This window comes from Calonectris borealis, chromosome 5, assembly GCF_964195595.1.
Source record: "Calonectris borealis chromosome 5, bCalBor7.hap1.2, whole genome shotgun sequence".
Lineage (NCBI taxonomy): Eukaryota > Metazoa > Chordata > Aves > Procellariiformes > Procellariidae > Calonectris > Calonectris borealis.
The window spans coordinates 12742540-12759397 of NC_134316.1; the positions used below are offsets into that span (position 1 = coordinate 12742540).

Genomic DNA, 16858 nt, shown 5'->3' on the forward strand with positions numbered 1-16858 from the left:
GACAAAGTAAAAATCAAAGAGTTTCCTGAATGCAACATAATTCCCTCCTCCAAGTCCTCCAAACAGGTTCACCGACCAACAAGGAAGCAATTCAGAGGTGCTAGATGCTCCCTCGAGTCGATAAAGCATTGCTGAAATCTTGCTGCTTCTCACAGTGTGCTGACGCTTTCCTTCATTAGCAAGGCACATCTTTCCTTGTCAAGTTTCTGCTTGGCCCCAGACACTAACGAGGGGCTGACGGGTAATCATTTAAAACTGCATTTGCTCTAACGTTATAAAGTTATTTACTATCCACCTGGTCCAAGTCTTGCTGCAGACTTTGTAAACGCACCTAACAGGGCTTGGATTAGGCTCCCTGCTATTTATTTAATGTCTATAGCAGGGGCATCCTCATGTGGGGGACTTGCAGTTTAAAGCATTAGTACAAAAATATCTTGGGAAATCCAGTAGAAGTTAGGGAGTAAGGAGTAATTTTTATTTATATATGCATATATAAAAATTACATTTTCTCCTCTTATTGTAAGAGATTTTCTCTGCACCTTGAGAGACAGGCTGGCTGAAGAGGACCAAGTTTCACATTATGGAAGCGCTAGGCAGCGCACATGTGAGGGCAGTGAAGATGCAAGTCAGTTCATGGTTATTTATTATGGATCTTTTTTCTTGACACTGGATTCTGAACTGCAAATCTGGAGCCCTGGGCAGATCCCAGTACTCACTGCTAACAATGCACAAAAATAAAACCAGGAGGAAGAGAAGTTATCCATCCATGCCTAGGGCTAAAGGCATTGTTCCTAACAAATTGCTTGACTAGTTTATCTTCCTTGTGTGTGTAGCACAATTCTCTTAAATTATTTTTCTGCTGCTAAATCCCACTGTGGTTCTGGGTCACTCATTGAAAGTCAAACCAAGAGGCTGCTTGTGATGGAGCACAGACACGGGGTATTGTTTGCTTCCCAAGTACAGCATGGTGCTGAACCCAGGGCTTCCCGTGATTAATTGCAGAAACTGCAATCTTTACACAAATGCTTTTAAAGGAGAATTTGATTAAGCTTAAAAGTTATCATCTCAGAATATTTGTACCAGTGAGACTTGATTGTGCAAGGAGGAGAGAACCAGCCATGCAGCAAAAGGGAATTAGCTTAAATAGAACATCCAATTAACTACTTTTGGGTTTGGTTTTCTAATAGTTGTCTTGAATTTATTTTTTTAAGGGAGAACATTAACAGCACAAGATACTGACCAGAGGTGTAAAGCTACTTTTGGCATCAGAAAAGCTGTCCCTAAAGTTGTATTGGAAAGGCCAAAAATGATAGGAAATACATAAGAATTACATTTTTGGCTTTAGTGAACGATGGCAGTTCTACCCTGAGCTGTCTCTTCAAGAGAGGTGGGACACAGGGCCCAAAAGAATGGGAATTGGGTCCAGTGAGGTTCCCCCCACACACAGGGACATTTCTAGAGTACTGAACAGGTACCAAGCCACAGGGGAGCTAGTTCTGTTATCAGAGGCATATTTCAACAAGCAATTAAATTTGGGACCTTCAGGAGGACATACTTGTTTAGAAGCTCCAAAGTTTCCAACTCTGTCCCAGATTTCCCATTATATCTCATGGCAGGAAGCAGATTTAATCCTCCCTCACAAGGAACGGGCACAGGACAGGAGTAGGGACCCCTCCTACAGGAAAGCAGGACAAGCAATTCAGTTATCAATGATGGAGACATGCCTACAGGACGTGCCATGCTGCATTTTGGGGAAACTCAACATCCAGTAGCTACTGAAATTAAAATAAACAGAATCCTTCAAGCCAATCTTTCCTATAGGGAACCCAGTTCATCTTACATGAGGAAAAAGAAGACATAAGCTGACACAAAATCCCCAAGCCAACACAGCAGGAATCTGTGGGAATCTGCCGGTGCTCCCATGAATGCCCTTCCCAAGCCTCCCCACACCAGCAGCGAGGTCCTGGGTCTGGCACTGGGAGAACAAGCAGTTACCGCATCCCAGTGGCAAGTGGCCCGGCTGCTGCGGTCCAAGGCAGGCAAGGCCACTGGGGCGAGTCAAGGCTTCTTCAAATCAGCTTCTATACCCAGAACAGCACGTGCAAAAGCCAGACACAACTTTTGTTGTGCCACAACACAACTTTTACTCGGCCAAGGGCATCTCTCTTAGTCTCCCCTTATCCCAAAGCCATTTATCCCACCCCCCAGGCAGCACACAGAGCATAGCCATGGACCTGACAGCTCCAGGGAGCCCTCCATTCCCAGCTCTCACCCACACAGCTGTCAGCCAGCAGCTTCATCCAGGGGCAAGCTCGGACTCGAAATCCACAGCCAGCACACTCTTACGTGCTCACAGCACCTCTCCATCTTTCATACCAGAGAGCTGCTTGGCCTCTGCCGTGCGCTGGCCAGCTGCAGGCAGCCAGGTGCCCAGAACAGGGGAAGACTACAGATACAATCAGAGGCAGGTCTGTCTCCTGGAGCACCCTTCCACCAGAAGCTGTGCCCTGCCAACAGCACAAATCCCTGTGATTCAACACCACTACTCTCCTAGAGGAAGAAAACCAGCTGGCAGTAAGGGTGGACCCAAGTGGCAAACCAGAGCTTGTCCAGTACCCTCCTGTACCAAGAAGCAGGGAACTGGGAAGAATCTTCTGCCATATGGAGTTCAGCTCAGAAACCACGGCACCTCCTTCGCATACTCTCAGAGTTTAGGATTAATGGAGAGATTTCACCCCAAACCTGGAAGAATCACCTCATGAAGGTTATGGACAGACTAAAATCCAGCCTAGATTTTCTCCCATCAACACTGCCTTTATCTTAACCTGTGACCCCCAGGGTGCCATTTACAGAGCTCAACCCCCAGCCCTTCTTCCACCTGCCCGAGCAAGCCAAGCTCACCGGGTGCCTTCCCTTCATTTCCATCCGCTCGGGCAGACCTGTCTTCCGGAGGATGAACCAGGATTGTACACAATACCCCAGAGGAGCTTTCCAAAGCATTGGTATGATGGCATCAACGTTTCCTCATCTAGCTGGAAGTACAATGCCCAGCGCTGCAGCGGGGGGTCTAAGCCCTTGCCCCCTCCCGGAGTTAAGCCCAGGCAGCCATGGCACTAGCGTGGTTAAGGGCCAGCTTCCACACCTGAGACAGAGCCCTAGGCTCTGCCTATAATCTATAATAAGGAGGGAAATAAGCACTTTCAGGATGTAATATATTAGATCAGTTTTCAACATCTAATTTAGGATTAAATTAATTACACTGTAGAAAAGCTTATTTCTCTCCAAGGGACTCTGGACAGCGAGCTCGGGCAGTGATATCCGTGTCCACTGATGAATCCTGCACCTTGTGGTTGACTAGTCAGGCACAAGTCTTTCTCTGGCAAACCCATTGCACCCATTCTTCTGTTTTATTAATTCACCTAATTCTCCTTTCCATCATGACTTATTCTAAACCTTGAATACACAAGGCAGTATCAAGAAGTCTGCAGCTGCCTAGATCTCCTATTCATCTTTTTCTTTTCGAAATCAGTTCAGTTTTGTCAGCCACATAGTATCATCTTCCATTTTAAAAGCTTATTCAGGCCTTGCTAAGCCATACCATTTCATATGCTAGGTGTCAGACTTTGTATCTGCTCCCCAAAGTGCGCAGATGGGGAAAAGCTCCTCCCAGTTCACATGTGCACATTTTATTTCCATCATCCCACATAGCTTCTCCTGTTCCAAACTACCTTAGTGAAAACTAAGTGTCCATCCAGAATCAGAACAAACATCTCGACATCTCCCTCACCATCGTCTCTGGCTGGAAACAAACAGAAGTCAGCATGACATGGGTCAGTTCTTCTCTTGCTCCCCTTTCCTGATCTCCCCAGTGTAAACTCTTTGGCTCATCAGTGTTTTTTCTTACAAGTCCCTGCCCTTTGCTGCCTTTGTTAGGCTAGGCCTGCAGCCTTCTTCCATGCAAAGTTCTCCCCTTTCCATAGGAGAAACTTCTAGGTGATTTCTCCATCTTTAATAAAAGTTCAAACCTCCTGTATGCTACTGTCCTCAAGATTTCCCTTCTTGATGACTTCAGAAACTAGCTCCCTTAGTATTTTACAGCAATTGTCTCCCTCGTCCTTCTGCAGCAAAAGCAAACAATTCCTCTATCACTGTCAGCAGGCCCTTTGGTGAGTTTTGGGGGGTGTTTTTTGTTTTGTTTTTGTTTGTTTGGGGGGTTTTTGTTTGTTTGTTTTTACATAAACACATGCACATTTTGTTTATTGTTTACTAAAAGCAAGACCAGAAATTACATTTGCTTTTATTAGTTCAAAGCCAGAGCACGGTTTAGAGGGGAATGAGATAATAAATTTGATATCCAGTTCTCTCTCAAACATCATATTGTACATTTCAGACTGGAAGTTGGTTTGCGAAATAAAATCCACACTTATACTGTTATTTCATAAAGCTGATACTTGAGGATTAGATTAAGATCTCGGCACACAAACAGCACCAACACTGAACTCTTATTTCAGCCTGAACTCCAGCTCGTATCGCATCCGGCAAGGCAGCTCCTATCCTAAGGGAGAAGTGCTCGGTGCTGCTGTGTTGTTCATACTCCACAGCTTGCAGAGATGGGAAAGGCCTGGAAGACCCATGCATGTGTTCTAGAAACTTAGATTTCCCCATATACACATATTCCCATTCTTAGTTAAGGTCCAAAGCTTAATTAAGGTCAGACCTTAAAGTCTAAGCCACAGTAGTTGCTGGAGTGCTGATGCCTTAAGACTTCAACACTGGAAGTTACCAGATAACAATTTGTTTATGTAGGAAACAGGCTATCAGGAATATTAAATAGAGCATTTTAACTCCATTTAGCATTAATTCAACACTGCATTCCCATTTACAAATACATATCATTACTAAGCAGAAATGTAGCACCTGTGTTTTTAAAAACAGTAGCGTTACCACTACTTTACCTTTGCTTCTGGACTCCTCAGGAGATTCCTCGCGTATGTGTTTGGGCAGAGGAAGTCCCAGTTTCCTCACCTGCTTGTGCTCCCTGATTGAAAGGAGGGGAAGTTCCTTCTTTTTTATTGGTTCCTCTTTGTTTTACTTTGGGGTTGGGGGGGGCATATGGGCAGGAAGGGCTGGTTTGTATTGAAGGTTAAGGGCTGAAAGATCTTTGAGTCAAATGACTTCGCTAAAAAAGCGGATCACTACCTTACAATACTGGTACCGTATTCTCCACCACCAGGAAAATTGCAAAAATGCTTTCCAGTAAGGAAACACTATCTCAACTCTTAAAAATGCTGTCTGTGCTTCCAAAACCCCAAGCCTGTCTCCCTCCCCCCTCCCCTTGCATTACAATACAGAGAGGCATGACTAATTCCTGCCCTCCAGGAAACAACCACAGTATCTTGCTGTGTTAGTTCTGCTGCATTTAACACATGCGAGCAAAGCAGAAAACTCCTTGTCATTTGTCCTGTGCTAACACCCAGACTCACAGAGCACTGCTGGTACCCTGCCGTTGAACGTAACAAGACAACGCAAAGCAGTTTTCTCCTAACTGCTCTGTAATGTCTCACCTGTGCTTCTGCATTTAGTGCTTAGTTGCACCCCGCACGTGAAGACCTTCCTGAAAATCCCAAGGTTCAACCCCAGTGCAAAGTCTCCTGCCATTTTGAGCATCTCTGTTAGCAACATCTACACACTGCTAAGCTTCGAGGGCAGGAGTCGCCTTTTCCCATGTATTTTAAATGCATTTCTTTCATTGCAGGACAAAGATGACGATCTTGTTAAGTTGCACAGCCAAGTGCTAGCCCTCTGCATGCAGCAGACAGCAGTTTGTTCTTCAGGTCCTCATTACAATAGCGATGACACTGTCAGCTAGTCTCCATCCATACCCTACGAGCTAGGCTCCAGCTCTACCCCTCAAGAGCAGCCAGCACCCCAGACCCACCGCTTCCCAAACAGGAGAGCTGTCTCACGACAGCACTGCCCGTTGGCCGAAGGCGATGCCGGTGCCAGCGGAAGGAGTGTGCTGCACCATCAAAAGAAGGAGCGCAGTCTCTCGGGGGCCACTGGCATGAATTGCACCAGGCAGCTCCAGCTGGTAGCACCGCACTAGAGGCTGCTCGAGTTTCCCGGGGCTGGGACTCTGCCCGCTGACTCCAGCGGCACTTAACAGGTCCTCCCACGACACCTACACACAGGCGATGCACTACGGGAAGGGGCAAGCCCCGGTCAGTTCTCCTGACCAAAATTCGAAAGGTAGGGGATCAATTACATTTCAGAACCACATTTTACATCAATAACATTTTACTACATATTTTATTACATCAATGGCTTGAAAAAATTTTATTTGATGTCAGCAAACATTGGAAATCATAGAAAAATGAATTATGTAGAATTTCACAAAGGAATTTACCTCACTATAATTCCTCATACAGTAAAATAATTCAAAACCAAATATTACTTTTCAGTGGCTAAGCAATTTTATAATGCTATGAACATTCATCACAGTAAGTGTGCTGAATAATAGAAAACAGGCAAAAAAGACATTTAAAATATTACTTACAACAGCATTATTACAACATACTTTCTTTAAAATCCCAACGAGTATTTTATCACTTCAAAAGCTATACAGCATTTCCATTATATTTGCAAACTTAACCTTATACATCTTTTAAAATCTTGAAAAAACTTCTTTTAAGCAATCTATAAGCAGTTAACAAAATTGATAAAATCTACATAATGGAATACTATACACTCCAGTATAAATTTTATTTTAGGAGAATATGAATGTAAACACTCATTATTATACAACATGCATAGACTATACTGACCTTCCATCTTCTGAACTGTAACTTTCACTGCAATTGTGCTTTACTATCAACAGGAAAAGCTGCATTAATCCAGGGAGTGGCAGAAAGTATTTGCTTTAGGGGCATTGCACAAGATCACTAGATTTTGACTTGCTGAAGACAAGCTGGAGCTAATAAAAATCATTTTTCTTTTTTTTTTTTTTTTTTGTAAAGAGTAAATATCAGGCCACTCATCGCTGAATGGGCTATGCATAATTTTATACAGATTTGAAAAAAACGCATTATCAGAAAAATCTCCTACGATATTTTTGCGCTTCATTGACTTGGAGATTTATGTTCACAAATCCAGTGATCAAGTTAGTGTAATGCACTGTTTGGCTCATATTTGGTGTGCAAGAATACCAACAGCATATTAGCGATTTAGAGAATAAAAACTGAAATTTAAAGTGACAATGAGCATATTTTAATACATAATGTTTCAGATGTATTTGTACAGGAAAGAAAAATGTTTGTCAGGACATTGCTTTAAGAGAATAAGAGTTTCACTCTTATATTAACTATTAAAAAAGTGTTCTAGTGGATATTTATGGGGTCTTCCTGGTTGCAAACTTGTAAAAATATATTAAGAATTCATTATCCCCATTGGTATTAAATATATCAAGACACAACCATTGTGGTTGCACTACCAGTTATGGCTACTATGGTCTTAAGCATCTGATTGTACATTGTTGCTATATTGTTAAGCACAACTGAGGCATGTATTTTTTTCCCTTGGTTATAAGATTATATTACAAAAATTGATCACTGTTTCAAACCAGTTAAACACGAATATTCAAGTAACAAGGTTGTTTTAATGGATAAGCGAAAAAAGAAGTTACCTAGCACTTTACACAACTACATAAAAATTAAATAGAACAAATGAAATTTGTTTATGCATATGCAATACACTTTTATATCTTTAAGATTTCTAAAACTAAAACTTAAACTATCATTTTCTTTAACGATACCATATTTTGCACAATAACTTATACTTAGGAGAAATAATTTCCCATTTTCCACAAAATATATATAATTATGACATTCACATTGGTAGTTTAAGAAACAAAATTTAAGTGAATATTCTATCTTATGCAGTTATCTTTGTGGACCCTTCTAATCAGAATGCAACCAGTTGATGTATCTAATGCTTGACCCATTTAAAAAAGAAAAAGAGGGTCTTCACCTAAACAAGACCAAACCATTTAAACTTTCAAAAGCTAAAATGATTTTATCGCATTTAAAAACATAGTTAAAGAGAACGTAAAAAACTAAACGTTTAAAATACAGTGCTATTATATTGTATGTATCAACTACAATAAGATAGCAGTCAACTGAAAAGTAATTAAACAACTTTTTTCTTCCTAATATCATGAATTTTACATGTTTCCCCCTACCCCTCGGGGATGAAGCCAAAACACAACTTTTCTGATCATAAGATGGAGAGGTTTGAGGGCAAAAACCAATGAAAAGTCCTCACAGGTAACTTAACTCGCCAGCAGAAGCCTCTCCTGATGAGTTTCACCAGCTGGGATGCAAGCTCACACAACCCTCTCACGCTGGCAAGGACCTGTCTCCATGCATGGGCACCAGCAGGACGTTTAATACTAGAGTATTTCTAATAAGCAGCGTTGCTTTACACCAGAACTGTCAGCTGAATTCACAGTGCTATTTGCCCGTCTTTAATCCTAGTTCACACTGGCTAACAACTAGTGTCCTTTTCCACAAGAGACTCCCGACTCCAGCTGTCACAGGACTGAAGGAACGTCTGCGGGGCCACCATCAGAGCTGCCAGTTCACATCAACAGCTGTAGAGACGCTGCCACAAACTTGGGATTACAGGTTTCCAATACAGAGGATAGGGAATAGCTCCCTTCCATCCTCCCACCACCTCAAAGGATCTCTCTGGAGCTACCAGAATGCAACTGCTCAGAAACAGCTGCAAAGTGGCTGAAACAGGCCCTTTTTGGGCTCCACACTCTAGCTTGCCCTAAGAAATGCCCATCTGCTCCTTCGCCTGTGTGGTGTTGCTCGATTTCTGATGTTGAATTACTTTCCTCATTCAAGGCCCAAGGAGGAGACCACCTCAGCAGTACACGAGGCTACCTTCCTGCCTTTCCTTGGGTTGTGTCTACGCTGCAGGAAGTGCAGCCACAGCTGGCTCTGCTAGCCAGCTGGCATTAGCCTGCCTCGTTTAGGTGCAGAGAACAGAGCCGTCACAGCACACAACATGGCACAGCCCAGCAGCTAAAACATCAGCACCAAGTTCAGGGCTAGACTCCGAGCTGCAGCACCTCAGCTGCAGGCCAGGACATGGACTAGCTCCTTTCAGGTTGTGTTAAGAGGCTGGTGCCGTACATTGCCGTGTGCCATTTTGGCTTGAACCCTCTAGAGAGGAAGAGAGGCAAAGAAGGTCCTTTTTTCCACCTGCAAAGACACCTGGTGGTTTCTTCCAACATAATTAAATTAACCATTTTTAAATGCTTTGTGACTAGTGTTATTTTGCAGCTTTCCACTGGACAAGAAGTAATACTGCTGCTTCTAGCTTCTCTGAACACTGTCTGCTCGGCAGTCAGCAACTACCTTGTTGAAGGTGCAAAGTCCTCATACAGGACTTCCAAGAACAGCTCCAGTTCAAGCCAGCCAGACAGGCCACAGCACAGTTCATCTGAGCAGAGGGCTGGGGAAAGCTGCATGCACCAAGTATTTGGAAAAGCACCTCTTAGATTTAAAATTGCATATATTGGTTCAGAACATGAAAGCGATGTGTGCTTCAGAAGGGTTAAAATGGCCAATGAAATTAACCCAGTTCTTCTCCGCTAAACTTCCGAGAGACCAAAAACTACCTGAAGGTTGAATTTTGTGCTCCAACCCTTGTCCAGACTTCTAGAGGGAGAAGTAGTTTGGTGTCTTTCGCAAACAGCGCTCTGAGGAGGAATGAGACACTGGGACAGAAAGTGACCTATGGTAGCCAAATGTAAAAAGGCACATATTCCAAAAGGAGAGGCACCAGAGAAAGTTGTTTTGACTTAATCCCACAGAGGATCAGGAAAAAGAAAGTTGTGTAGCACTCATTTAACAAGTTACAATGCAAATGCTGAATGCCAGGGGTTAAATAGCGCATCAAACAGTTTCAGGTTACGTATTCCCTTTTGCACTAAATAAAAGCCATTAAAATATACAGGAATAAAATGCTCAATTAGGGAGCTTTCTATGAAGCAAGAACACACAAATATAGTGGAAAGAATTGCACAAACCAGAAGTGTAATGAGTTACATTTACAACCTTGGGCTGACCAAACCTTAGAAATAACATTTCCTATCACTTTGCATTATTCAAGATTGCTTGTTAATATGCCCTGTCATTTCAGAACAAACCTGACACCACTGGCATGTGCACAGGCCTCTCCTTTATAGAAAGCTCGCTAATAATAGTGTCATCGTAAGAATACACAGGAAGCGGAGACCACAAGGCCATGCAGCAATACGTACTTATACCCTACGGACCAAGTATTATAAGAACTCCTAATGTGTAGAGTTACTGTGGGGCTGCTAAGGAGCTCCTTGTTTTGCAGGTTGGTCAAAATTTACAGACAGGTGTTACTGGTTCTAGAAATCTCCATGCTTAAGCAGGACATTGATGAAATGAAGAGCTGAGCTACCTGGGTGCTTTTGAAAGAAAGTGGAGGCAGTATGGAGGAATGAGGGGAGATTAAGGCAGATGTAGCACAGGACTGGAAGCGTTTGCCTTTTTTTGGTAATAGCTGCTTGTCCACAGATATGATGCAGATGGCTGTCTGAGGTTTGCTAATACCTGATATCCTGGATAACACAGTAGTCAACACAAATTGTTCTAGGCTACAGCACCTTCTCACGAAGCAGATGCATATCTGACATCAAGAACAGAAGTAGCCTGGAGGGAAGGGGAAGGGGGGAGAAAAAGGAGACGTTTAGTTTAAAAGTGAATACACATAGGCTTTCTTGCATCTCCAAACTTCACCTCAGATCCATGGTATTGAAAGCAACAAAACAGACAACCCTGGCACACGGGAAAAATCGCAGCAGCTTCCCCTATTCTGAGCCTCGCTGGGGTTTGTTGGGAGTATAAACGTACAAGAACTAAGACTGGAGTTGAGGCTGATTTATAATCAGCAGTCTTACCTCCCCCTTTCAAAAAAAAAAAAGAAAAAAAAAAAGGAACTGTGGGCACTTGCTATGAAAACACACTGAAGGGGAAAGCCCAGAGCAGTCAGAGGGCTGACAAAGCTTTTAATGGGCTGGTGGCCAGGCAGACAAGGCATGCCAGGGAAGAAAGCATCCAAGGGACTTCAGCGTTAGGCCAGCAAAGTCTTCTCCTGGCTACTGCTGACTGAGTCCATCTGACTTGACTAGTCGCCTGTGCAAGTGCTCTCAAGAGCAGGCACCAGTCGCACAGTACTGCGCAGTTCAGGAGGGACTGGAACCCCCCCCTCCTAGCCCATATAGATCACTCGTGATAATCCCAATGTCATTTCACTTTGCCCCCAGAACTGCTCAGACAGGCACCCAGTCAGCGCTGTGCTTATGTTACCTCTGAAGGCAGGAGCACTACATTTATAGCCAGCCTGAGAGACAATGTCTGATGTGCTCAGAGAACATAGTGGCCATTAGATGTCCACTGTGCAACACCCTTGTGTCCCTTCCTTGTGCATTTTTATAAAAAGCTGCAGGCTTAGTAGTTAAAATCCCCTCCATGCTGCCAGGACCCTCCTCCTCCCAGCTGTGACACATCAGTTCCTACTGTCCAGAATAGGCTTCATCAACAACCACAGGCCACATAGTGCTAGTGTAAGACATACATGGTATGTCACTGCTGGCAGCTCACTGCCACCCTGCCTGGCTCCTGCCTGTGTCAGCCTGGTGCAGGCAGGCTCTGCCCTCATCCCTTACTGTACTGCAAGGCACAGGGAACCACCTGACTCTCGCAATAGCTGCCTTTTCTCTGGGCTTTGCAACTATTCCCACCAGCCTATTGTTTTGGTCCCCTTTCCATCACTCAGCACTTGCTCGCCTCCAGCCTGGGCACTTTCCATCACTAGTTTGGGGATCACGACTGCTGCTCCACCAGTCATTTCACGAGACCTTGCTGTCATGCCTCCACTCTCCCTCCTCCTCCTCTGCTAACTTGTCTGGGATCTTCATTGCTCCAGTATCCACACACTTGGCCACATCAGCACACTCCAGTTCCCGCTACAACCATTTTCCTCCTACCTCAAGTGAGACTCCCCTTTTTTGACTGTAGGAGCAAGGGTGTATTTGAAGCCAGGAAGAATCTCAGAGGGCTCAGAGAAGAAAAGCTGTGCACTGCCAACAGACACAACTCTACTGGTCACAGGAAAAGGCAGTGACACGAGCCACCTGACTTTCAAATGGGTGGCTACATACTAGTACCATTGCTTCTTCGCTCCACCTCTCAGTTCTGGAAGAATGGGACAATTTCACTCACACCCTTCTGAGAAGGCAAGTTTTTTGAGTATGGTTTTGTTCATCTGTTGTACCTTTGGACCTAGTTCCCAAATATAAGAATCTTTGAATAACCCATTATTAGGATTTGTGAAGCAATGAAATTCTGCTCTCTGAATGTCTGAACAGCAACGTACAAGTGAGCCAACCATAATCAGGGCAACAAAAATATACAGTACACTGAGAAGTCTTTAGTCCATGCAAGACTAAAATTCGCCTTACGCTGTTGATTGTGCCTGCATTTAGAAAATACAGCTTTTTTGCCAAGCTGTCGTATAAAATTAGGCCAAAGGGAGTCCTAGATCAGACATTTTTAACATGCAAACCTCTAGCGGGGTTTTCTTTTGCAAGACTGTGTTAATATTACATTTTTGTAACTAACTTTCATATTTAAACACTCTACAGTCTCTTAGTTAACTTTAAACACACATTGTCTTTGGAGAAGTGTTAACTCCATGAAGCTCCATCAAGGAATGGCTGTTTCTAGAATGTCTGTCTTCACAGAAACTGCTGTAAAATCAAGGAAACTTTGCCTCTAGGTAATTCCAGAATGAACAGTTTCACACACTCGCCTTGTTTATAGCTTTCTTCCCTTCCCCCAAGTGAAACCACTCCATCGTCAAAAATGAAAGAGCGAGCTTTGCCTCAGAAGACTGTACAGTCCCATAAAGCCAAACCTAAAACAGCTTGGAGAACTGAGTGCAGGAAAAACATCCAAGTGAAACAAAGATGTATGGGGTGTCGGCAGCAGGAGGCATTAAAATGTCCATGTGCTGATGAGATACAGGTACTGTCAAAGGCTGCAAATTAACTGTTCTCTTTCCACTTTCATATATGTCTGGAATTCCCAATTCCCCAAATCAGTACTGGAATCTGTACATCCAGAGGAAGTGAAATATGCTCAGATTGAAGATTTTCAAAAATGGCTTTTGCAAAGAATATATATATATATACACACATCTATCTGAACTGAGCTCAGATTGGGAATTTTATGTGATTTTTAAATTGGATTTACCTCATCTTCCTCTTCGGACATTTTAGTGGAATTATCAGGGGATTTTACAGGCTTCTGGCTATTGGTTCCGTTTGTCTCCTCTTTGCCATGCTCTGCCTCCCACTCCTGTAGAACTTCATCTATGTTGAAACGACGTCGATAATTTACAAAAAAGTTTTTCACTTGCACCACAGATTTGTTTCCAATCACATCAGAGATTGCCTGAAAGTCTCGGCCGTATTTCCTGATTGCTAAAAGCAACAAAAAGAAAAACAAAAGCAATGTGTTATTTCCACAAAGACCACAAATCGGGCTCAAGTGACAGCATAAGGATCCGAAGCTGAACTTCTGTCAAGGTTGCAAGCCTTTCTCAGATTAATCCAGAAAAAAAAAAAAGGCTAAATTGGGCAAGAGATATAGTTAAGACTATCCCTGGAGAAGAGAAGAAAATAGAGGCGTAGTAAAGATTGGCAGAGCCAAATCTAGAAGACCTGTGTAAATCTGCCTGTACTACTTGAGAAGTTACACAAAGAGCATAACAGTGACTCCAGTAGAGTTTCACTTTCTGAAAGCTTGGACAAGCAGAGATTATTTGCAAACATTCATATGGTGCAATTTTATACTGCTGGGGAGGAGAAGGGGTGATATTTTTCCCTTGTTCAATTCTGTCCTTTGGACATTAGTACACAGCAATGTCAAAATCCTTCACTTAGCCACTGAAGGGAAACACAGCTCTGAAATGCAGCAGAGTTTTGATCACCAACTGAAGTACAAATAGACTTGTAGTGCCATACCTTGCACAGCAAGAAGCTGCTCATCTGTGGTCCAACGTGCATTAAATTTCTGAACGACCTAGAATCAAAAAATTAGGTAACTTCATTTACATAAGCAACAACTTTCACTTGTATCTGAGCTCATAAAAACCTCACAAAAATACAACAAGGAATTAACTGTTAGTCAGACTATATCGTTCCTTTTAGTAGCAAGAATGTTTTCAACATAAAGAACTGCGTATGGCATGCATTCAGTTAACTGTGACATACACTGCACCTGTAAGTCATGGTATACAAAAAGATAGGGAATGGTCTGAGCAGATAACCAAGAGCCACGCTCTTCCAAAGCACCTACTTGCTTTTGTCACAGACACCCTCTGTAATGTTGGTCAAATTATTTCCAGCATGAGGCACCATAGTTGAAAGGGAAACAGCAAAAGCACCAAGTGCCAAGAGAAAGATAGGCCATTAACATCCTCTCCGACATTTCTCAGTATTTAGAGCAAAGCAACTACCTCTCTCACAAGGGTATATGGATATAACACTGACAAAACATGGTATATCTGGGATACCAGTGCTTCTGATAGAAACCACTTTCACATGTTAAACACTGCTCTTACTTCTCATCTCCCACTTCCATTACACAACAACAGTGAATATGGTAATGGTCTTGATTCACACTGACAACTAATAGGACATTGGTCCTAGTTTACTGGCAATGCTAATAGCCCAGGTATATAAACACAGATTCACATTTATCTCCACAATAAACAAGAGTCAGAAAATGATCTTACCTCTGGAAGTCTGTATTGTTCTATACCACCTTCAAGTTTTTCTTTGAGCGCGCTGTTTGTCTGTTTGATATTCTGAATCTGAAAATAAAGTTTCATCCCTTTAACAAGGATTTTTTTAAAAAAAAAAAAAAAAAAAATCTTTGGACAAGCCTTCTTCCAGCAGCCCCGGCAGGAACCCCACAAGCTCAGCATTCCAGTTTTTCTCACAACCTCCCTTTTCCAAAAAGAAGGTTTGTTATACTGGAATAAAGGAATGCAGGAGCAGCTGGCACATCAGAAGATCCCATTTAATTTATTCTATCCTGTCTGCAAGTTATTTGGAGCAAGAACTGCCCCAACTTCCAGGTCTGTATAAAGTCCAGCATAAGGCAGGCCCTTGTTCACAGCAAGAAATGAATCAAAGACTGCTAGAGAGCTCCGCTTCTCCCAGAGTGCCAAGAAAAAGGCTTCAGGCCAAAATACCAATTCTAATAAGTTTAATAAAAAGCCTGAGCCAGATCTCTGCTTTAAAAACAGTGAAAAAGTTCAGATCTGGGAAACAGACTCATGTAGTAAACCTGTCTTTACTAACAGATATTTGAAAAACATTTGTTTAAAAGGCAGATCCATCAGGGAAGCAAAAGGTACATAGGAAAGTTTGTACGATGTCTGTCTAAGAAAGAATAGAACAAACTTATCTGCCTGTTCCAAAAGTATCATATGAAAAGGCAAAGGAAACTGACTGCTGCAGATGGAAAGCAGATACTGCTGAAACCAATGTCATCTGAGGGAAGTTCATAGTTAAAACAAACTTCAAGAAACTGAATTGCAAGAAACACTAAGCATCAACAAATGTTCCTTCAAGTCAGTGCTATGGACTTTTCCTTGCTTCACTTTAGGTATAAAGTAGGCTTGCCCATAGAACTAAAAGACGTAAGACACAGGGCTGCATTAGTTTATAGCACAAGGCTAGCAGCTTGTCAATTAAGGCACATAATGATGTGCATCATCACTGTCAAGCTACAAATTCCTGTGAACTTTGCAGACTGTGACAGGCACCACCACCAAAAATAGCAGTTATTCCCATCCATACCTGCCGTTTGATTGAGACTAATTCCATGTCCAGTTGTCTGAGTACAGTGGTAGCAGCTGTCGCGTTGGCGGAAACGGCCTCCACGTCTTCTTGGGAAAGGAACATTCCTTTGGGAGGTTTCCTCTTCGCTCTGTTCTTGGCCTGTGCACTGTGCTTCTCCTTCTTCACCTGAGGAACGGTTTCAGCAGGCGGCACCTGGCAAACAGCAGTCATTTTACAAAACTAGATGACCTTTAAAGGTTCCTTCCAACGCAAACCATTTTGTGATTCTATGACTTTTAGTCATCGTCAAAGGTTGGAGAATAAAAATGGTAGCTTGCAGACAGGAAGACATTTTTTGCTTTAAGTGGCATTCATACAAACACCATCTTATGCAAATCTCTCCTCTCTTCTAGGCAGCTTTCAATGTTTACAGAGATACTGGTTGTCTTCTCTGCCCATTCTCATTTTGGGAGACAGATGCCCAATCTTCCAGCAGTTAAATATTCTGGTTATTTTCAAACACACTGAAACCTCTCTCGCTTTCATCACCAGGCCTGAACATGCCAGTTTAACTGAACACCAGAAGGAAACAAAGTGGAGTTTGGAGACAGGGGAAGAACACAACTAGAAGAGTTTACAGAGACTTGTTTTTTTTCTACATGTCAGACAGGAGAAGGAATAAACCAAATTTATTTAAAGACTACGGATAAAGGAGCGAGGTGACCACAAAGTAACTCTTAGATCATTACGCAGTTTCTTGGAAGCCAAGTTTTCTTGCATAGCACTGATATATCAACTGTTCCACTAAAACGATGCAGTTTTGCCCACAAATAAATTTTAAGTCTCTTTTGGAAAAGGGAATATTTCACACACCACTAACTATTTTTATGCCTCTGTCTAAAG

The 16858-nt window shown here is 42.7% G+C and overlaps 1 protein-coding gene across 2 annotated transcripts in view; it reads right to left on the reverse strand.

The window, feature by feature from the left end:
• Positions 1–6977: 6977 nt before the first annotated feature.
• Positions 6978–16858, reverse strand: part of RCOR1 (REST corepressor 1) — an 85847-nt gene continuing 75966 nt past the window's right edge. For both annotated transcript variants that reach the window (XM_075151039.1, XM_075151040.1), the window contains 5 exons: positions 15974–16168; positions 14902–14979; positions 14129–14186; positions 13356–13585; positions 6978–10751 (listed from right to left, as the gene is read on the reverse strand). In XM_075151039.1, the coding sequence (XP_075007140.1) occupies positions 10710–10751; positions 13356–13585; positions 14129–14186; positions 14902–14979; positions 15974–16168 (603 nt within the window). In that variant the 3' untranslated portion in view covers positions 6978–10709. The remainder of the gene's footprint in view (positions 10752–13355; positions 13586–14128; positions 14187–14901; positions 14980–15973; positions 16169–16858) is intronic.